At 39.2% G+C, this 24,601-nt stretch overlaps 1 protein-coding gene across 1 annotated transcript in view; it reads left to right on the top strand.

The window, feature by feature from the left end:
- The window catches only part of LOC136875055 (zinc finger protein OZF), a 149,919-nt gene extending 125,931 nt beyond the window's left edge, over positions 1–23,988 (top strand). Inside the window, exon 6 of the mRNA XM_067148780.2 lies at positions 21,002–23,988. Coding sequence (XP_067004881.2) covers positions 21,002–21,728 — 727 coding nt within the window. The 3' untranslated portion in view covers positions 21,729–23,988. The remainder of the gene's footprint in view (positions 1–21,001) is intronic.
- Positions 23,989–24,601: the final 613 nt, after the last annotated feature.

Here is a 24,601-nt window from a genome sequence, read left to right on the forward strand (position 1 = left end):
TTCATAATAGACTACATCTTAACTGACTTCGAATTGAGGAAATGTGTTAGGATTCTATGGGTTTTTCAGGGATTTTTCGATGAAACAGATCAGATACTGTTATGTGTTAATTATTTATTTTCCAATGCTGTATGCGAGGAACATGATTATGAATTGGCACACTGAGTATACAAACATTGACCGGAAAAGTAGAAGACGTTGTAGACATAATGGAAAGAAGAAAACTGGATGTACTAGAGCTGGCAGAAACTATGTGGAGGGATGAGGGTAGGAGAGAGAGCTGCGGAATGGTTTTCGGTTGTACTGGATGATGAGGGAAAGCGAAATATAGTAGGAGTGGTAGTAAGAAATGGATTGAAAGAGGAAGTAAAAGGGATAAGTGACAGGTTGATAAAAGTCAAAATAACAGTCAAAGGTAAAACCTGGGAAATTGTACAAGTGTATGCTGCACAAGCAGGGTGCATGCAACAGGATAAAGATGACTTTGAGGAAGAATTGGAGAGACAATTGAATGGACAAAATAATGTGGTAATGGGGGACTTGAATGCCCATGTAGGCATGGAAAGGAAGGGTTATGAGAACGTGCTTGGAGTGGAAGGATGGGGAAATAGGAATAAGGAAGGGGAAAGACTACTGGATTTGTGCAAAAGAAATGGGATGATGGTCGGGAACTCGTGGTTCTAAAAGAGAGAAAGCCATAAGATAACGTGGTATAGCAGTGACTAGTCTAGGAAATCCATTGTAGATTACATGATCTACGACTGGGAAATGAAGAGGAATGTTATAGATGTAACGGTAATACCATCAGAGGCCCTAGATAGTGACCACAGACTATCGGTAATTTAACTGTGAACATTGACAGAAAGGAAAAGAACAGAAAAGCAAGAAAGATGCATCAACATATGGAAACTGAAGGAAAAGGAAACCAAGGAAGAATACCAGAAAAATATAAGATTGAACATACCAACAGATGATACAAAAACACGAGAGGAGGAATGGGAAGGGTTCAAGAGGATACTAGTAAAAACTGCAGAGGAAGTTTGTGGAGAACTAGGGTCAGGGAAAGATGGACCCCATGGTGGAACGACAGAGTCAAAGCAGCAGTTAGGGAGAAGAATAAAGCTTTCAGAGTGTGGTTTCAACAGATGACACCGGAGACAAGAATATAAGATGAAAAAGGTTGTAACAGAGGAGAAGAAAAAATGCATGAAGAAGTGGATAAACATGATGGAAGAGGATAGCAAAGGAAATAAAAAAGTACTATATGGAATGGTCAAGATGATGCTTGATGATGCTTGTTGTTTTAAGGGGCCTAACATCGAAGGTCATCGGCCCCGGAATGATCAAGAGTAGGAGGAAAGGCAAGAGGGAAGATGTTATAATGATAGACAAGAATGGAAATGAAGTGCAGGAAATGGAGAAACTGAAAGGAATGTGGAAGGAGTGTTTTGAAGATTTACTAAACCCACAAGGATGCACTGAGGAGGAAAGTAGAACCAGGGAGGAAGTAAGAAATATGGAAGAAGAAAAAGACTTAACATGGGCAGAAGTGGAGCTAGCACTGGACAAGATGAAAGGAGGGAATGCCCCAGAGTTAGATGAAGTGAGTATTGAAATGGTGAAGGCAGCAGGTAGGGAAACAGTGGCTTTATCGTGTGTTGAAGGTAGCATGGAAGGAAAGGAACACCCCTGAAGATTGGAAGAAGGGGGTTATCATACCCATTTTCAAGAAGGGGAATAGAAAGGAGTTTAAGAACTATTGGGGAGTCACATTGATATGCCACTGTGCAAAGGTTTTTGAGAAGATTTTGGAGAATAGAATCAGAAAGAGGGTGGAAGAAAAGTTAATAGAAGAACAGTATGGTTTCAGAACAGGAACGTCTACAGTAGACCTTATATTCACAGTAAGGCAACTACAAGAGTGTCATTATAAATGGAGTAAGGATCTTGTGATGGCCTTCGTGGACTTTGAGAAAGCTTATGACCATGTGTGTAGAAACAAGGTATGGGAAGCCTTTCAGGGAAAAGATGTCGAGGAGCAGACCATAGAAAGAGTGTCAGTTATGTGAAAATAGGAGAGAGAACAGGCTGGCTTGAGCAAAAAGGTGGATTAAAACACGGAAGTGATCTGTCACCTTTGCTCTTTGTAGTAACTATGGACGGGATAACGACGAAAGTGGCAAGAAAAATAGGAGAAGGAAAAAATTAAAGTGGTGATGTTTGCAGATGACCTGTTAGTCTGGGGAGAAAAGGAAGAGGATATCCAGGAACAGTTAGATGCTTGGGTAGATAAGGTGGAACAATATGGAATGAAATTTAATGGCCAAAAGAGCGAGATAGTGATCACAACTAGAAAGAAGGAGAGACCTACGAGAGGGATAATGCTTGGAGGGGAACAGCTTAGGAAGGTAGAGAGTTTCAAGTACTTAGGAAGTATCATAGAGGAAAGTGGAAGAGATGATAAGGAAATAATTGAGCATGGAAGACAAGCAGGAGCATTGCTGAAAAGTGTCAGAAGCCTGGTTTGGAGCAAGGATGTCCCTCAGAGAAGCAAAACGGTGATATACAGGGTGTACTATATACCTATTCTGACGTATGCAGCTGAGACTTGGGTAATGAGGCAGAGAGCCGTGAATAGAATACAGGCAAGTGAAATGAAATTTCTGAGAAGCAGGATAGGAGTGACATGATGGGATAAGATGAGAAATGAGAAGGTTCAAGATATAGTGAAAGAAGAGCCACTACAGAATAGGATATGGTATGGATACATGAAGAGAATGACAGCGGAAAGGATACCGAGGAGGATGCACGAAATTGAGATAACAGGTAAACGGCCAAGAGGAAGACCAAGAGACAGATGGATAAAAGGAGTGGAAGAGTGTGTACAGAGAAGAGGAGAGGACTGGGCGAGAGTGACTAGGGAGAAGTGGTGGGAAGACAAGAGGAGATGGAGAGGCAGACCCGGCCAACAGCTGGAAACTGCAGATGATGATAATGATTTCAACGTCGTACATATTCAATGAGAAATACTAACAGTATGCTACTTAAATTCAAAAAGTTTTATTTTACATATTAGTAAAGCACAATAATTCAAAGTATGGTAACTTATTGATTCACTAATTTTCATTTAACATCCCCTAAATAATTAACAACACAATTTAAAATACAATAATATTAATAATAGTAAAAATAGATTACGAGTGCAGTTGCCGCCAAACAAGCCAGCTAGTTTGACATCAGACACCATCACATTCTAATTATTAGATTAACGTACCACCTGATTGATACTTTATTGCATGCCTGTGGCAAAATTATAAAAACATTAACAATCACAGTACATGTTTCGATCACATAATGGTCATCTTCGACTGTGTCCAACAAACTTATATGATAATACATGAATAGTAAGCATATTATAAAACCTTATTCTTTTTTTTTCCCATGGGAACCTTTAAAAAAAACTTACTATTTGGTATTGAAAAAGGAAAGGGGGATTTGGGGGGGGGGAGGGTTGGGTAAGCAGGGATAATAGAGGATACTTAAAATTAAAATCTGTGTCTATAGTATTGTTAAAACATATTCTTCAAATTAAGCATTTTTGAAAATGTATTTTAAAAGTCTGTGGTGAGGCACTTCTATAAGATCACTGAATGACTAGATCTTGTGTACAATTAAAAAATCGATGTGTATTACAGCCCTCAAGTGTTTAATAATTATATGATGTGTTAAAACTCTTCCTTGGAAGCTCCATTAACTGTCCTAGAAGGCTGTGAAAAGCGGTTTGATTTGCTGTTGTCCTAAGGTAGCTTCACTGTTGTATTGGGCAGCTTGCCTCATGATCTCTTTCTAGAATGGTGTCTTTTATTCCTCGCTACCTTGCGGATATGTCTGTGTACTCGATGTAATAGCGATCACTATTACATCGCCATACACCCATCTCTGAAGCCAGTTGATACATGCAGCTTCATTCATCGAGTTTGCACATAACTTAGCCTTTATCTCCTCATTTCAAATGACCTCCTGCCATTGTTCTCACCTAATATTAACAGAGTCATTATTGCTAATTTCTGATATATATGTATATTGTATTCATAGGAAGCCCATGAGGTTAAATGATTGTGAATACGTTAATTACTATATAGATGAAATGCGTATGGCTTTTAGTGCCAGGAGTGTCCGAGGACATGTTCGGCTCGCCGGGTGCAGGTCTTTTGATTTGACTCCCGTAGGCGACCTGCGCGTCGTGATGAGGATGAATTGATGAGAAGGCGACACATACACCCAGCCCCCGTGCCAGAGAAATTAACCAATGATGGTTAAAATTCCCGACCCTACCAGGAGTCGAACCCGGGACCCCTGTGACCAAAGGCCAGCACGCTAACCATTTAGCCATGGAGCCGGACTCTATAGATGATAGACTAACAATTCCTAAGTTCTTTGAAGATTTCCACTCATCTTGGTACTGCTGGTGAACCTTTCAAAGCTCTAAGGGCCACATTCTTCCTCATCAATTCTAGTAGTCTGAATCTTGAGTGGAAATCTTCAAAGAACTTAGGAATCGTTACTCTTCCACCAGTCATGAGGCCTATCACCTCGATCTTATCCAATCTGTATTCACATCGGTAGAAGGGGATGATTTGCTCATAAATGCCCTCCTTTTCCTCGTGAACTTCACTGGCCTGGTTGGTGTGGAATTCAAACCAAACAGCAGCATTTATAATATATCCAGTTATGTTTTTGACCGCAATCATTTCAATCCTATGAGTACTGCCTTTCCCCGACAACCCATGGACCTCTTTGTTCACTATGAAACCAGCGTCTCTTAATGACTGAGCCATGGAGCTTCATAGAGTGGTGTCTAGTAAGTCACAGGACTTCACCATAGGGGCAGTATGCCAGCACATAAGAAAGGGATTATATCACGCTGTGCAATGCTGACAACAGTTATTGTCCTGGGACCTGCCTGGCATGGCTCGAACGGCTGCGGCATTAGTGGTCATCTCTAGAGCATCACACCAGTTACTGCACAATAGACCATCATTGTGTGTTATCAACTGTTTGCTGAATGTTGTCCTTTAAATAAGATAATGCCTTTTTCACTTTTGAGGAGGCTTTGACCATTTTCAAATTCATAATCTCTCATTAATTGTCTTATTTTCTTATAATAAAAGACTATTCTTGAAATTTAATAAGCTATTACAAGGTGAAATGTGTAGGTTTTGTAGGCATGTTACCTCTAATATGAACAAGACATACTGAGTCATGCCAGCTTTCCATCCCGTACAGGGAAGTCGGTCTGAAAAAGAGACCTATGTAAAGATAGTGATTGTGATTGCCTTATAGGAAATAGTATTGTACCAGGAAAAGTTGTTGGGCTCTTGAGCATGGGAAAGGTCTCAGGTAGTGTACGGTACTTAGGAGCATGTACAGAGAAGGAATTTTTGCTAGGACAAAATAATAGGCCTAAATGGTATAATTTTCCTGATGAATTTATTCAAGATCTGAATGAAAATAACCCTGCTTTTATCTCGCATTTAAACTCTTGAAATCATCTAGTAAATACATTCTTGCCTTGACATGTTCGATTTAAAATTATAATTCACAACTCTTTAATGCAGATAAAGTTAAACAGAAATATATCCTTTCGTCGAATATGTTTCCTGACGCTTGAAAATGTCCAAAATCAGCTCTTATTCTCGATAATCACACTCAAATAAACCCTACAGTTTATCTATGTTGATTCGTAAAGTCCAATTAAAATCTTGACTTGTAATTTATAAAGTTAAATGTGGCTCAGAATAAACACTTATTTCATGAATCACTCACATGTAATCCTAGAGTCTAAATTCATTCATAAATCATAAATTGAAAAGTTCAAAATTAAACATTGACTTGCATAAATCATTCATGTGAAATCCTACAGTCTTTTTAAATTGAAATTCACAGATTGAATATGGTTTCAGAAAGTAAACACTGTTTTCGGAAAATCCTCAAGTCCATTTAAATTCACTTATTTTCATAAATAGATCTACAGTTCATCTAAATTAATTCCTACAGTTCATTTAAATTGTAGAATTGAAATTCACACGAAAATTAAACTTTCATGGACTTGGCACTTGGGTCTACAGCACGTGGCGATTACGTCACTCAGTCGGTTCCTTGCCCTGTGACATCGCGCTGTCTCTCTCACTCCTATAGCAAGCAGCCGAGTCGAGAACATTCGTTCGTAAGGCTGGTTCCAATGTTAAAGCTTAGCAATTCTCTGACAGATGATGAATTATAAATTCGATGTGCCAGGCCATAGGCATTCCTGGTACATGTTCCGATCTGAAATAAAAATCGAAGGATTTTCTTTCAATAAGTGCTTTACTCTTCCTGCTGGACACATTTCTTTAGATTGGGGGAGTTGTATATCCCTTCAAGGGTTGCATCCATTCGAGCAATTTGGTAATTAAGTTGCCGTCAGATATCTGAACAGGTTCATGCCGCATAATCTGATCATGTCTTTCAACAAAGTAGTACGTCATATTCAAGAGTAAATCTGTCGTAAAGAACACGAGCATCTAAGCATATTCGTATGAGCCATTGGGCTTGCGCACAATCGCCAGTGGATATATATATTGAGTAACGCAGGGTGAAATTATTCCGTCTTCCGTCATTTCGTGTATCATGTTCCTGGCTTCGTCTCTAGATTTTTCGGATCCGGATAAGGCTTCTTTTTATAAGGGGAACGGTCCGTAACATTTAAGTAGTATTCGTAGCCTTTTATTTCTCCAGGTTTGTCATCAAAAACTCGGGGAAATGTATGAAGGACCACCTGTTTAGCCGCCTCTAATTGCAAGTTGATTTCCGGGTCTTCAACCACACTGGTTATGGATAAAAAATATTCAGGACCGACAATGGAGCTCTCGTCAGTTAGGAACTCTAATTCGTCCTCTTCAGGGTCACCCTCTCTACTTATAGCTGCGGCTGGCGCTTCCTCGCATACAGCGGGTTCATCACAGTCACCACCGGCTTCTTCTATAAGGGCTCCAAGCTCTCGAGCCTCCATGTCTCCTCTCCCCACCAGCTGTAGTTCTACGGAATCAGTGTAATTTAATTTTACAAGGTTGGCACGTTAATCAATTGTCCCCTGATGTTTGACCATGAAATCTGAACCTAATTTCAGGTTAAAATTGAGACGTGGCAGTACCAGGAAAATATGTTCAAATGGCTTCTCATTATTGCGGAATTCCAGGAAAGCCTGCGACTTATATTTAATACGCTTATTTTGGACAATTCCCTTGACTTTGACTTGAGCTACTGGTAGAAGTAAAATATCACTCTGATTCTTCAAGGATTCCACTAGCCTGTCTGAGATCAAAGAAGCTTGAGCTCCCGAGTCTATAAGAGTTGTGATATTAAATTGCCTGCACGTACCGTGATAACGGGTAGTGAACGTAAGATAACTGGCCTAGGTGATTGAGCGTCCTCATACAGCAAGTCGGTGTCATCAGTATGCCAATAATTAACTATTGAAATGCAACTGTTTGATGGCTCGTCCTCTTCCCGATTCTTAGGCAGTCTCCCTTCTATGAAATCGGCGTTTCTTTATTGCCCCAGTTAATTTGGGATCAGGTGATTGTCGATTCTGAGGCTCGAACTGTCTCTGATACTCCAAAGGCGTAGCTCCGGGTTCATCGGGTTTACGGTTCTTCTCCCTTACATATTCCCGAGTGTCTTTCCATCTTTGTTCCAATTCTTGTCTTCTGGAATCTCGGTTTTCTTCCGGGGTTCTCTCCCGTCTTCTCCACGGATTTCTAGTTCGATATGGGTTTCTCTCTTGGTTCCTCTGTCTCCGAAAGTTTTTGAATCGGGTAGGAGTAGTCCGAGTAATTCTTCTCTCGGCCTAAGCTCATCCCTTTCTTGAGGCTTGATTTCCGTTGAATTGGCGCTGACTTCTTTAATCCTGCTGTTCTTAAAAGCAGATTGAGTATTTGCAGTATCAAATCTGCGTACTGTAGCATGTAAGTGCTCTAATCCTTTTACTGTTAGCAACTAAGATTTCTTGCACATGAGGTGGACACTGCAATGTCAGTATTTTAATCAACTAAATGTCAGGCAAAGGAGGATCTATAAATTGTAATTTCTTGAGTTTCATCAAGAAATAATCAAAATACCTTGAAGTATTATCCGATGTATTGTACTTTCGAGCATATAATTGCATCTTTACCAGGTGCTGGGTTTCAGCATCCCAGAACATCTTTAGTAGTGCCTGCTTAAAATCACCATAGTTCTTGAAACTATTTTTTGAAGGCAGTGGTCCATGATATTGCTCGACCTTCCAACAGCTTAGATACGACACGGTGTTTTTTATCGGCTTCAGACCTATTTTCTTGGAAATAATCCTCTATGTTCAAGATGAATTATCTGGCAGTATACTTATCCCGGCCTGAGGACTTCACGGGTTTGTCATCTTGTACTTCGATAAGGGTAGTTGTACTATGAACGTCCCTCGAAGTACTAGCATTCACGAAATCAGTTGAAGAACCCCTTAATTTAATCTGGTTTACTTCAGAAATATTTTCAATCTTGGATTTAATAGCGGTATCCAGATTTTTAATCTCTTTTCGTAAATCAGTCGTGATAACTTGCACGTCTTTGCCAAAAACAGCTATTTGTGTATGTGTGCTATCTAGCTGTCTTGAGATACGCTTATCCAACTCACCTTGTGTGCTCTTAACAAGTCCGATTTCGCTTCTGAATTTGCTAACGTCGTATTTTAAAGAATCTCTCAGAGTTTCTTGAACTTGTGCCATCTTAATCTGAGCCTGAGAGATATTGCAATGCGACTCCTGAAATTCGGCCCTAAGTTCCTTTAGGTCTGTGAAGAATGATTGTACCGAAGGAAGAACTGCTCTGAGATCTTTGTCAATGGATTCTATGACTTGAGTTTTGATCTCTTCTTTGACAGTTTTCAAGTTTTCGATAAATTGATCCCTCATGTCCTTAAGAGTAGCTTCGACCTGCGCGTTCCACTCAATAAATCTCTTCCCTAAGCGGACTCCGGCTTCTCGAAATCGCTGCTCCAACATAACATTCGATTCGGTGAGCCTGTTATTAATGGTCCTATCAGCCTCAACAAATTTCGCTTCTAAAGTTTGGTTAACTTTAGTGGTTAATTCTTCTACTCTAGCATTATTTTTGGTCTATTTTAGCATTCGATTCGGTCATCTGTGCTTGTAGTTGAGAGTTTGTTTCTTTTTTTTTGCATCTGCTCTTGTAGTTGAGAGTTTGATTCAACTATCTGCGTTTGTAGTTGATTGTTTGACTCGACAATCTGCGCTTGTATTTATGTAATATGACTATTGGATCTAACGATCTTAGCATTTTGATCATTAATGCTAAGCCTAAGAGCTTCGATGGCTGCAATTAAGTTATCCATGTCGGCGATTTTGCTGAGTTATGACAAGCAACAAAGTCGAATACTAATCGTATAACTTCCAGTGTCTTGAGATTAATTCTACAAGAGTTGAGCGTATATACAAGTCTGGGCACAAGCTAGTGTATTATTGATGGCTTTATTCTAATCGCAGCTCTGCTTCAAGCCCATGCACGTTCGGATGATGTCTATTAATGATCTTACTGTGGCTCTGATTTAAGCCCTGATACGTCTGGCACGTCATCTATTAATTGTTTCGGAGGCTCCGAATCAAGCCCTTATATGTCTAGAGCGCCATCTATTAATTATCTTACTGTGGCTCCGATTTATGCCCTTAGACGGTGGGCGCCATCTATTAATTATACCCTTCTCTGTACCAGGAACGGTTGTTGGGCTCTTGAGCATGGGAAAGGTCTCAGGTAGTGTGCGGTACTTAGGAGCCGGTACAGAGAAGGAATTTTCGCAGAGCGAAATAATAGATGGTATAATTTTCCTGATGAATTTATTCAAGATCTGAATGAAAATACCCCTGCTTTTATCTTGTATTTAAACTCTTGAAATCATCTAGAAAATATATTATTTCATTGACATATTCGATTCAAAATTAAAATTCAGAACTCTTTAATGCAGATAAAGTTGAACAGAAATATATCCTTTCGTCGAATATGTTTTCCTGACGCTTGAAAATGTCCAAAATCAGCTCTACAGATTATCTAGGTTGATTCGTAAAGTCCAATTAAAATCTTAACTTATAAATTACAAATTAAATGTGGCTCAAAATAAACACTTATTTCATGAATCACTCACCTGAAATCCTAGTCTAAATTCATTCATAAATCATAAATTGAAAAAGTTCAAAATTAAACATTAATTAATTAATTAAAAATTAATCATTCGTGTGAAATCCTAGAGTATTTTAAATTGAAATTCACAGTTTAAATGTGGTTTCAGAAAGTAAACACTGTTTTCGGAAAATCCTCAAGTCCCTCTAAATTCACTTGTTTTCATAAATAGACCTACAGTTCATGTAAATAATTCCTATAGTTTATATAAATTGTAGAATTGAAATTCACACCAAAATTAAACATTCGTGAACTTGGCACTTGTATTTGACTAATGTAGCACTCTAAAATTATGATTTAAAAAGTGCCTTTGCAATGAGTCAGTGATTGTCTAGTGCAATATTTTGAAGTTATTCACCAGAGTAAAATTGTAAAGAGCACTCATATAACCTGAGTTCTGCAAGCTGGAACTAATAAAATGCGGCTCCGCAGGTCGGCGACTGGAACTCCCACGATGTGATCAGCATGAGGTCGAACGAAGCACCAACGTACCACGTTCCTTATCCCTCGTCGTACCACGAAGAATATCCCTCGACGTACCGCGTATGTCGTAATCTGCCCCACGTTGAATTAGATGTTCGAGTGAATACGAGGTTTAAACACTTGATTAAAATTTCCGATGTCGTCTGATATAATTCACACACGAGAAAGTTCAATTGACACTGTAGTACGAAAACGTAGCACTGTCTGTTAACTGGATATTTGCAAGTTAACAGTGACTAGTATTGCACTTTAGAATTACGTGAGTCTTAAATCACAGTTCATAATTTGCACTTCGTAACACAGTATTCAATGTAATACTCACAATAATAATAATAACAAAAAGTGTCTCTCCAAGCATGCTAAACTAAGACACTATAATACAGTTATAAAACCAGAATGCCTCTATGGATCAGAAACACTAATTTTGAACAGGAAAACTGATCTAGAAAATATTCAGAAAAAGGAACGCAAGATCATTAGAAAAATTTTAGGCCCGAAACTCGTAGATGAACAGTACCGCCTTAGAGGGAAACAGGAAATCAAACAATTTTCTAACATTCACAGCGACATCAGAAAACGCAGATTAAGATTCTTTGGACATATAAAAAGGATGAACCCAGATAGACTTACCAAGCAAATAGTTGAATTTTATGAAAACCGAAGTAAAGCTAAAACGGACACAATAAAATGGATTGGCGAAATTAAAACAGATCTCAAACTGGCAGGAATTACACCTGAAGACATCCAAAGCCGGGTTATCTTCAGAACCAAAGTTCATAAGTGGCAAGTTGACCAAGAGGGAAAACCAAAGAAGAAGACCGGAACAACATGGTCTCAAGAGAGAAAAGAAGCACACAGCAAACGAATGAAGGAAGTGTGGGCACAAAGAAAGGCAAATGCCTGCCTCTAAGTACTTTGCGTAGTCCTAATGGGCTCATTCGCAATATATATATATATAATAATAATAATGGCTTTTAGCACAGTCTAACATGTTAGAAACACAGGTCTCTGTTTGAAGTATTAGCAGTAAAATATTCTCACTTCTTAAATCACAAGTGTTTTTAAATGCACAGCTCATGTAATGCGAGATATTAACACCACACACAGCTCATGGCATTTAGAACACGTAGCAATAAGTTCAGAATGAAATTTCAAGTTCATAGTTCGTCGAGCGTAAATTCAGTCCATACACGACACATTCAACAGTCCTTAAAAATCTCGAACACACGTCTTAAGTAAATTTTCAGTGTAAGTTAGCCTTAATAAAGTCGGTGCTTCCTATTAGCGACATAAAATGTCATTAAGGTTCACTCAATTGCCTATAGCACTGTTCAAACATTCGTTAAATATGTGTAAATTGTCCACATTCGATCCTAATAATCACTGAGTTTCTGACTATTACAACACTTTAAACAGTTCAAAATCCTGGTTGAAATGTGAGAACACACGTAAGAACGTCTTTAAATTTAGAAACGCCTCGACAATAAGAAGTTCAGATTATCACACACAGTCCTTTCAATGTCCGTAGCGCTGTATCTGAGAATGACAGAGTTCGAATACACATTGAAAAATCGACAAGTCCACAACACTGTAGAAATTTATAAGTCTCGCACTGTATTGAGTTCCACCTAAATGCACCTTGAAAATTTACAAGTCCACAACTCGGTAGAAAAATCCTAAGTTATACAGAGTTCGACTTAGACGCACTTTGAAATTTTTCACAAGTCCACGACGCAGCTGAAATTTATAAATATCGCATTCTTTAAGGCGAACCTTCTAAGTTTTCTTGTAGGGCACGACTTTACCACTCCGACTTCGCGTAGCGCGACACGACAGCATTATCACCTTACGTGGTCGAGTTGCAAATTTCAACTGATTTTAGTCCGCGTGTCGTTGACCGGCTCGCTGCCTAAAACGACGAAAATGTGGTTTCATTTCCACGTCGTTATCTCTGAAATGATTGAATGGTTTTACTTCAAATTCTGGCTACTTCCCTTTCTTAATGCGGGCTTCACGCTGGTCAGTTTATATTTCTGTAACTTAAGCCTTTTAATATCAAAAATGTTTGTAGATCATTCCAGATGGGTGGGCCTACAGCACGTATCAGCGCGCTGTCTCTCTCACTCCTATAGCAAGCAAGTCTCGTTCCAATGTTAAAGCTTAGCAATTCTCTGACAAATGATGAATTATAAATACGACGTGCCAGGCCATAGGCATTCCTGGTTCAGTATTTAGCATCTGCAAAGATGTGCATGGGCTGTCTTACTTTTACAGCAGTTGATGGGCTGATGTTGCATACAAGCCAACTCCTCATGTATATATCATGGGGCCTGATATGAATTTTCAGACCCTTGAGAGTCCACTGGAAGAAGTTGATGCAGCTGAATAATATTTGTATTAGACACTGTCAATTTTTTAATGAAGTTCCATCTTGAATCAAATAAAGTGATTTACTGAATGATAGTTACCTGAGGGACCATTCCTGAATTTTTATGAATTTTCATACTTCATTTTGGACTTACAATGACCTTAATTATTACACCTGCAATAGCAGTGCTGAGAGGTTCGATCTGCATGTTTAGGAACTAGGTTTATCCTTCATTTCATTTCCTATACCAAGATTGTTGAAAGAACATATTTAAAAATTCAATATCTTTAAGTACTCCTAACCTCCATGCCAACCTGGAAGTACTACAGGATGATTTAAACTCTGAAATTCTAAGTTTATTATTTCTTATGAACTTTTTTAAACCGAAAGTATTGTGGAATCATCAGAAAAATATGTTTACACCTGGTTTGTAAGAAACGAGTATACAAGTCTTATATGTTATACAGGTATACAAAGCTGTGGAATTAGCTACCAACTTCATCCCTTAGGGAACGTCCATGCTCATAAATGTTCTGTGATAAGCTACATTTTGGTATTTACAGCAGAGTCGAGGCCTTTTGTTACTTATATTATCTTCACTGTTTATAGATACTCCAGCTGATTAGCATGAAAAGACATGAAGCAAGAGATTGCTTATTGTTGCTACACTAACGATTCTAACTGCAAGATAGTCATAAATGCATATAGTTATGTGTAAATGTTCATAACATAACTGAAGATACTCAGCTGAAAAGTAGTTACTTCCTGTGGCATGTCTGGGCGAGCCTGACCCATATATCTCACCCAGTAATGTCATGGTCTCAGTGGTTTGCAATAACTTTCCGTACAATAGATTTTTTCCAAATTGCTTTATTCGCACCGACACAGATAGGTCTTGTAGCGATGGCGGTATAGGAAAAAGCTAGGAGTTGGAAGGAAACGACCGTGGCCTTAATTAAGGCACGGCCAGCATTTGCCTGGTGTGAAATTGGGAAACCACAGAAAACCATCTTCAAGGCTGTTGACAGTGGGGTATGAATCCACTATCTCCCAAATGCAAGCTCACAGCTCTTGCCCATCAACTGTATAGCCAGCTTGCTTGCCTACAGCAAAATTGATCAATTTCATGAATATCCTGACTTCTAATTAAATGTTTAACTGTATATTTTCAAGTGGTGTGACTTTTGAAATGTAATTTAAACCAAAATATTAAAGATTAACTCTCTTGGAGCCAGGCGGCTTAAAATTCTCTAATAGTTGTACATAATTTTGAGGTAACCTATAGTGACGTGCATACTTTTGTTACAACCTGTAGTAAAGGGACTACACGTTATTGTGTTCCTGACCTCGCTTTGGCAGTTCTAAGAGGGCGTTATAGCTTTCACAAGAGTCGTTTCCTGTGTTTACAAATACCACTAACCAGTCAGTAAGTAATTGCTCCTTGCAGTGAGTGGATTTGTGACAGCAAAATGGCAAGTTGTTCACGTGATATTTTTTCAGCAGGTATTGATGACGATAAATTAATGCAATATTTGGGATAATGCGAAGTTAACGCGGATGATCTATCGGATAGCGATAGTGAATTTATTTCAGAGAGTACCGACGAAATTATACTGGATACGTCCCGGGAACCACCGCAGCTAAAGAAGAGACGTTTAATTGTTTCTAACGGCACTAAAACTACTCTGAATATATTAGTAGATGAAACTAGTGATAACGAAGATGATAATGTCTCTGGAGAACTTTCTGTGGAAATTTTTCCCAATGAACCCGACAACATTCCCCAACCCCCAGTCTCCTTAAAGGAACTTCTTGGACCTAGACATTCCCTTCCGTCTGATTCTCCCCCATATAATACTTCAATTTACTTTTAACTTTCTCCCTGCTAAACCTTAGTCACATAAAGTCCTCTATCATTACATAAATGCCGGTCCCCGCGGGCCAAGTGCAGCGTGCCTGCCTGTCACCCGGAGGTCACGGGTTCAATTCCCGGCCAGGTTAAGAATATTCGCCTGGTCCTGAGGGTTGGTTCGAGGTTCACTCAATCTAAGTGACCCTAAGTGATTGCAATTGAGGAGATATCTAAACGTGAGAGGGCGACCCCGGCCTAGAAAACCAAGAACAATGAATGAGAGGATTCGTCTCACTGAGCAGCGGTCGCTTGGTAGGCCAAATCAAATCAGGGCGTTAGCGCCATAGATTTCTTACTTACGTATATTCTGTTGTATTGAAGAATTATTTTTCAAATAGATACTAGAACTGAAAACGAGAAAATAATTTTGCTGAATACAAAAACTATAATATCAACTATTATTTTTTATTTTTAATAATTCAGAATTATTTTTATACCGTGTTGTCCGCACGTAGAAAATTTCTTGTCAGTATTTGCCATATGTCGATACATATACCAGAATTTTATCTGTGAGTAAAATTGTCCTGTTTTTATTAGTGACATATGTTTGAATTTTTATTTTTTATGTTTTTCTTTTTCTCGTTCAAATGCGTTATTCTGTAGAATTGTATTTAGATATACATTATACATAATTACGATTATTCTTTTATATCATATGGTTCATGTTTGTGGGTTACTGTAGTCACGTCCTAGTTCGTGAACCATGGGCAACGGCTGAGTGGCCTAATAAGTGGTCCAGAGAGTCGGGATACCAGTTGCTATGGAATGAGAGTGGGTATTTCGGACATACTCTGAGTCGTGGCCCTCCTTATGCTCAGGTGGCTAGGACTATACAATTCACCGGTGGTCCATAACCCGTTAGAGGAGAGATCCTCACTTGGACTATGTGCAAGTAGGGTAGCATCCTGCTTCATGAATTAACCAAGCTCAGAACATTTTAAGCAAGCCTCAGACCTATGGGAGTAATGGAGTCCCACTCCCATTTGACAGGCGAGGGACTCCTTGGAAACAACTTGGCGAACGAAATGGAATTTGATGGGGAGCTGTCAATATTAATGGGGCTTATGGAAGAAAGAAGGTAGAACTGACTGAGTCAGCAGAGAGGATGCATCTGGATATGCTAGGAGTAAGTGATATTCGGATAAGGGGAGATAATGAGGAAGAGATAGGAGATTATAAACTGTACTTGACGGGTGTTAGAAAGGGAAGGGCAGAGTCTGGGGTAGGGCTCTTTATCAGGAATACCATTGCACGCAACATAGTTTCTGTTAGGCACGTAAATGAGCGAATGATGTGGGTAGATTTGTCAGTGGGAGGAATTAGGGCAAGAATTGTGTCCGTGTATTCACCATGTGAGGGTGCAGATGAGGATGAAGTTGACAAGTTTTATGAAGCATTGAGTGACATCGTGGTCAGTGTCAACCACAAGGATAGAATAGTGCTAACGGGCGATTTCAATGCGAGAGTTGGGAATAGAACTGAAGGATACAAAAGGGTGATTGGTAAAAGTGTGGAAGATATGGAAGCTAAGGGGAATGGGAAGCGTTTGCTGGACTTCTGTGCTAGTATGGGTTTAGCTGTTACGAATACATTCTTCAAGCATAAGGCTATTCACCGCTACACATGGGAGGCTAGGGGTACCAGATCCATAATAGACTATATCATAACATACTTCGAATTCAGGAAATCTTTTAGGAATGTACGAGTTTTTCGCGGATTTTTCGATGATACTGACCACTATCTGATCTGTAGTGAACTAAGTATCTAGGCCTAGGGTAGAGAAAGTGAAATCTGTCTGCAAACTAATTAGGGTAGAAAATCTCCAGGACGAGGAAATTAGACAGAAGTACATGGATATGATTAGTGAGAAGTTTCAAACAGTAGACAGTAAGCAGTTTCAGGATATAGAAAGTGAATGGGTGGCATACAGGGATGCTGTAGTAGAAACAGCAAGGGAATGCCTAGAAACAACTGTGTGTAAAAATGGGAAAAGGCGAACATCTTGGTGGAATGATGAAGTGAGAGCAGCCTGTAAACGTAAAAAGAAGGCTTATCAGAAATGGCTCCAAACAAGGGCCGAGGCAGACAGGGATTGGTACGTAGATGAAAGAAACAGAGCGAAACAAATAATTGTTGAATCCAAAAAGAAGTCATGGGAAGATTTTGGTAATAACCTGGAAAGGCTAGGTCAAGCAGCAGCGAAACATTTCTGGACAATAATAAAGAATCTTAGGAAGGGAGGGAAAAAGGAAGTGAACAGTGTTTTGAGTAATTCAGGTGAACTCGTAATGGATCCCAAGGAATCACTGGAGAGGTGGAGGGAATATTTTGAACATCTTCTCAATGTAAAAGGATATCATCATGGTGGTGGTGCAAACAGCCAAGCTCATGGGGAGGAGGTAAATGATGTTGGTGAAATTATGCTTGAGGAAGTGGAAAGGATAGTAAATAAACTCCATTGTCATAAGGCAGCAGGAATAGATGACATTAGACCTGAAATGGTGAAGTATAGTGGGAAGGCAGGATGAAATGGCTTCATAGAGTACTAAAATTAGCGTGGAGTGATGTAAGGTACCTTCAGATTGAACAAAAGCAGTAATTGCACCTATCTATAAGCAAGGGAACAGGAAGGATTGCAACAGCTATCGAGGTATCTCATTGATTAGTATACCAGGCAAATTATTCACTGGCATCTTGGAAGGGAGGGTACGATCAGTCGTTGAGAGGAAGTTGGATGAAAACCAGTGTGGTTTCAGACCACAGAGAGGCTGTCAGGATCAGATGTTCAGTATGCGCCAGGTAATTGAAAAATGCTATGAGAGGAATAGGCAGTTGTGTTTATGTTTCATAGATCTAGAGAAAGCATATGACAGGGTACCGAGGGAAAAGATGTTCGACATACTGGGGGACTATGCAATTAAAGGTAGATTATTAAAATCAATCAAAGGCATTTATGTTGACAATTGGGCTTCAGTGTGAATTGATGGTAGAATGAGTTCTTGGTTCAGGGTACTTACAGGAGTTAGACAAGGCTGTAATCTTTCACCTTTGCTGTTCGTAGTTTACATGGATCATCTGCTGAAAGGTATAAAATTTCACGGAGGGATTCAGTTAGGTGGAAATATAGTAAGCAGTTTGGCCTATGCTGACGACTTGGTCTTAATGGCAGACTGTGCCGAAAGCCTGCAGTCTAATATCTTGGAACTTAAAAATAGGTGCAATGAGTATGGTATGAAAATTAGCCTCTCGAGGACTAAAATGATGTCAGTAGGTAAGAAATTCAACAGAATTAAATGTCAGATTGGTGATACAAAGCTAGAAGAGGTCGATAATTTCAAGTATTTAGGTTGTGTGTTCTCCCAGGATGGTAATATAGTAAGTGAGATTGAATCAAGGTGTAGTAAAGCTAATGCAGTGAGCTCGCAGTTGCGATCAGCAGTATTCTGTAAGAAGGAAATCAGCTCCCAGACGAAACTATCTTTACATTGGTCTGTTTTCAGACCAACTTTGCTTTACGGGAGCGAAAGCTGGGTGGACTCAGGATATCTTATTCATAAGTTAGAAGTAACAGACATGAAAGTAGCAAGAATCAAGAATGATTGTTGGTACAAACATGTGGGAACAATAGCAGGAGGGTACTCGGAATGAGGAGATAAAGGCTAATTTAGGAATGAACTCGTTGGATGAAGCTGTACGCATAAACCGGCTTCGGTGGTGGGGTCATGTGAGGCGAATGGAGGAGGATAGGTTACCTAGGAGAATAATGGACTCTGTTACGGAGGGTAAGAGAAGTAGAGGTAGACCAAGACGACGATGGTTAGACTCGGTTTCTAACGATTGAAAGATAAGAGGTATAGAACTAAATGAGGCCACAACACTAGTTGCAAATCGAGGATTGTGGCGACGTTTAGTAAATTTACATAGGCTTGCAGACTGAACGCTGAAAGGCATAACAGTCTATAATGATAATGTATGTATGTATGTATGTATCGTAAACGATTTTTCAAAGTAGATATTGAGAGAGAATGGGCGAAAATGTCTTTCTCTTCGTAAAAATAAATGTTATCGCCAACTCTAAATCAACAATAAAACATTTTTTACTCTTTATATTACTCTAAACCAGTTGTTTATTCTATGCAGTCGATATGTAGAAAATTTCATGGCGGTATTTGCTATACACCGGTAGATTCACGCGAATTTTAAAATACATGTATTTCCACTGAAAACGGCCTGGCACTTTACAGTAGTAGAGTGGAGGCGGAGCTCTGGCCTCTTCCAGCTGATGGTGAGTGGCCGACCAGATCGGTTCCTGGCTCCAAGAGGGTTAATCAGGCTGATTGCAGAGAGTGAACCGGAATATTATTGCATGCTACAGTGCGTATCTTCATGCTGAGGGAAAACATTTTCAACACTTTCTCTAATTGGCTTTTAATGTTTTTCTGTCTGTTTTTCTACCTGATTATCCGTTCACGGAAATTGATGTGTTTCCTACAGAACTGTGGGAAGTGTGTGACAACAACTCGTGGTATGCAGGAAGGATATTAAAACGTTCAGAGACTCACCCTGTAGGAAGCAAGCAGTAACTGCTTAGCACTTATTGAATGGTGGATATCAAGTGTTGGGCAATAAATACGTTATAATTGTTATTCATTTAAGCCCTCAAGGGAATGCTTAAAGCTACTTCTTTTTGGAGGTTCATTTTCGTTCTCAATATGTCTTGAGCCTGATTGCTTATTTCTCCCGTCTCTGGTGTGAGAATAGTTTCTGTGTTATAGAGACCAAGGATTAACCACATCACAGAATTCGAAACAATGTAGGACATTAAAGTCGGAAATTCCAGCAGAATCAAAGTCTTCTTGGACTTTGTTGAGCCAAGGGCTTCAAGTCCTATAGTTTTTGATCAGTGAGAAGATCTTTGTGGTAAGCCTATTGTCAACCTTTCAGGAAAGTTACCTTCAGAAGTTCAGCCCACTACAGTACGTTGGATGCTGATGTTGCTCATTACCAACTGTTGGCATAGTTCACGTTTGCTTCTAGTCAGTAGGTCTCATCTGTGAGTACTCTGGGCCCGGGTCCATGTATTATCCTTAGCATAATACTTTCCATCTTTCTCCAGGTCGTCCATGGTACTTTTCCTGTTCATCAGCAGATTTTCTGTTGAGCACAGGACTGACTACTTTTCTATGTTTCACACTGATTGCAATGGGGTCTAATTGAAATGAACCAACAGTGGTGTTTGGTGACTGCTGGGTGATCTGATATCTCAATTTTTGGGAAGTACTGTGGTTCCCCCTTAAATATTTTATAGCATTCTGTCTTGAAGGACAGTTTCTTAGTGCACCTAGTTTCTTGGAATGCTGTTAATACATGATATCAGTAAGTACTTAAGTTTACAAGTGTTACAGAGTGTTTAAATATTTATTGTACAAAAGTTTGTGATGAGTTTGGTTTTAAATATTGTGTTGATCATCTTAGAGAGCTGGGACTTTCTCCACATGTAATAAGTTCAGGCTCCCCAGTGTACAGACGCCTGAATCTGCAACCATTGGTGACAAGAGATTGATATCGCTGCCCCGGGGTAGTATCATCATTACCATTGTATAGGAATTAGCATACTGATCTACGTTAGGTAAAAACATAGCTTTCATCTGTGGCTCTTGATTTATATTCAAATTTATTGGTGATATTACATGGCGGTTATGTATTCAATGCCGTGTTTTCTGTGAGTTCTCATAAACAACATTTCTTGACTTGCTGTGGTGAAGGTCTGAAACACTGTAAAGAATTTGAGCTTGCTTGCCTTACTTGCTCATCTTAATTCCCGCCTATTAACTCCTTGTGTATTAAGGCTGTTCGGATGTTTGATTTGTGGTAAAGCTACCTCATATTATAATAAACATATTGAGTTTTCATCTTGAATCAATACTTAATGTTTTCTATGTATGTGAATTCGTAATTAGTTGTATCTGTTTCAGTGTCGAGAATGTTGCAGTACTGAGCGGAGGTCCGTCGCATTCAATCGATGATTGCTGTGAGACATTCAGTACAAGGAGCAAGCAGAAAAGTGATTTGCTAACTGTTACTGTGGTACGTCCGTTCCGTTGTACAGTATGCGGTAGCGCGTTTAGTAGGAAGGGTGACCTTAGCAGTCACTCGATTTCTCATTCCGGGGAACGTCCTCATGTTTGTAATGAATGTGGTAGTTCGTTTATGCGGAAGTCGCATCTTAATACTCATCTTTTAATCCACGCTGGACAAAGGCCGTTCCGATGTACTGTATGCAATAGCACGTTTTCTCAGAAGTCCACCCTGTTAAATCATCTCATAACTCATTCCGGAGAAAAACCATTCCAATGTAATATGTGTGATCGTACATTCTCACGAAAATCCAACCTTAAACAGCACGAGCTTATTCACTCTGGCGACAGGCCTTTCCGGTGTAATGTATGTTCTAAAACGTTTTCTTGGAAGTCTATTCTAAAATCTCACCTGTTGACTCATTCCGGAGAACGGCCCTTTACCTGTAATGTTTGCAATGGTACCTTTTCTCAGAGGTCTCATCTTAAACAACACATGCTTTCCCACTCTGGTGAAAAGCCTCACGGTTGTCATATATGCAATGCCATGTTTTCTCTAAGGTCTACCCTTAAGAGGCACATCTTAACTCACCGAGATGTAATTCTGTCAAGTATTCGAAAGTAGCAGTTGACGAACAATAGTGCCTAACGCACTGGAAAAATCAAATGGTGCCGATCCAGTTACTTGTCGGACCTCATGAGTTACTTTCAGTAAGGCTGTCATTATGCTGCGTCCTATCGTCAAACCAGAGTGGTACGATGAAAGATAAATGTATGCCGTCATGAACTGCAGCATCTAACTGAGCGAGTAAATCACACGTTTCATATCGTTCATACTAATGTTGTTTGAATGACCATTTTACAGTATTTACTCAGGAATTTTTTGGCGATAATATCATCAGCAGTTTCTTCATCATCTGCATTCTTATTTGTTTTTTATTACTGTGTAATCATTAATATCACTATTAATATGTATACTGCTTTCGTAAAATGAGAATTTAGAGCTTCAAGTGGTATAGTGGGTGCCTGCTTAGTCAGGCTGCGACCAATACAAATCTTCTGTAAAGGTTTCCATATTAATGTTAACCTTACCCTGTTTGATACCTCTTGAATATTTATACTCCTGGTGCAAGATAATTGCTAACATTTATATTTTGAAGAATACGGTAATTTCAAAATCACTAGTGATTCCAGTTCGCTAAAATTGCCTAGACCATATATCACAATTTGCACTGACCGACTTAATTTCATTCGTTAGTCAAGGGGATGAAGGGTGAGGGACTTGAATTTGCTTCTTTGGAGCACATTTGCCATACAGTCCTGGTATTAATGAGTTCGGTCTGTCAACCTTATCAACAATGTCTTTAGTCAGCAGAATGTCATTCCACAGCAGTTGCTTCATTTTGTATTACTTTAATGTCAATATTTTTGAAGTCCCTTCACATTAAGTACTTAGCTTTGTATTTTAGTACCTTGAGTAACGTAAATAAAGGTGATCATGGATTGAAATACTTGGTACAGTAAGCTGTCCTTGCTTTACCACTGTCTGCGGAGTGTCTTATAATAAGGTCGATCGGTGTGTGTGAGACATGTGGTTTATTGTATGAATGTAGTTATTCGTGTCCAATATTGCTATATTATAGACTAATCCTAGCTGTGGAATAAGTTTTGTAAAGATTATTACTTTTAACTAGAAGATTAGTATTAAAGTCACCAAGAATGATTATGATACCACAGAGCCGCGTTGTCATTAGAGATGGAATTTAATACTAATAATGCATACTCAACATATAGTAAGGATGATTAGAACTGTGTGAGTGCACATGCCAGATGAGTTATAGATAATAATTTTGTGTTATCTATTGTTTAGTCTCTTCTTGGATTTTACTTCGTACTTTATGCATACGGCGTTGCTATTGAAATGATGAAACTGCCAATTCAATTTGGAAGCGAGTTTAAATAAGATATTCAGCACTGCGCAAGTTGGCTGTGCGATGAGAGGCCCGCAGCTGTGAGCTTGCATCTGGTAGATAGTGGGTTTGAACCCAATTGTCGGCAGCGCTGAAGATAGTTTTCCGTGGCTTCCCATTTTCCCACCAGGCAAATGCTGGGGCTGTACCTTAATTAAGGCAACTGCTGCTTCCTTCCCAATCCTAGGCCTTTCCTGTCCCATCGTCGTCATAAGACCTATCTGTGTCGGTGCGACGTAAATCAAGTAGCAAAAAGGTGAAAATAATGACGGGTCTCAAAATGACAATTGAAAAATGAATGTCACCTGTTGCAGTGTATCCCGCTTGAGGGCTAACTTGTACCAGTGCACGTAAGATGGTGAAAGACTCAATCTTAGCCTTCGTCATTGTTAGAACAATGTACACAGGTACAGTATGGATTGTTTTTAGGACACACCCAATGGGACCACTGTATGCACTTCAGACACTGGACCAAACCCTCTGCTTTATATATATATATATATGTGTGTGTGTCCCTGCAATTCAGGCAATAACAGTCGTCTTCCTCTGAAGAGAAATCCAGGAATATTACCTTCCTTTTGCTGTTGGACATAGTTTTCTTTTTTGTTGAGTCCGAGTTTGCCTTTTCCTCTTGCTATTCCTTTTTTCTCTATCTTTCTCAATGTACTGTTTTTTCTGGAGTGTCCGTAAGCATAGCCCAGCGTCTTGGTTTTCATCCTTTTTTATGGAATAGTGGATATTGAAGGTTTTTAAAATTGTCCTCATTGAAAAATCACCATCTCTTGTATGATTAAGGACAAGTTAGGCAGCTTTCTCCATCACTTACAACGATGTCAAACCTTTATTCTTTTTTCTATGTATAATTAAATTAAATACTACCTAGCTATCAAGGAATATAATAAAGCCAAATCTAAGCTTCTAGTTTTATATGATTGTCAATTTCTTGATCATAGTCACAGTACTTCTAGCTTTTCATGGAGTCCAAATGACAGGAACGAGATTTTTCATTTCAAATGTCCGGCATGCACTCTCCGGAATTAGAAACGTGCCCATCCTGGTGAGAAGGCAGTAGCTATCATGCCCACAAATGTGATTATAAGAGATCTATTAAGCAGCATATAGCAGTATAAGGCTGGGGTTTGTTGCAACATGCCCCATTACGCTTTTCTTGACACAATGGCAGAAGTTCACAAATAACAAAACGGAGGCTTTTAGACGTTATGAGAGCCATCTGGTCTGTAAGAGCAGTAGATCATGTATTTTAAAAACCTTTATTCGTACATTACAAAGTGCACATTTATTTTAAATGAATAATTACAAGGAGTTGAAAATGCAATCTCAGAAACTTTCATTTTTTAATTTTATTTGTGAAATTGATTTCTTTCTCTACAGCATTGCCTATGCTTCTCTATAATTTAAAATACTCGGTTTCAACCGTACGATGTTTGCAATGCGACTGCTGTCCAGCACAAATGTACACACCTTCAGCAGCATACTCGGTGCAAACCTTATTGCGACGTTCAGGACA

This window comes from Anabrus simplex, chromosome 5, assembly GCF_040414725.1.
Source record: "Anabrus simplex isolate iqAnaSimp1 chromosome 5, ASM4041472v1, whole genome shotgun sequence".
In the NCBI taxonomy this organism is placed as follows: Eukaryota; Metazoa; Arthropoda; class Insecta; order Orthoptera; family Tettigoniidae; genus Anabrus; species Anabrus simplex.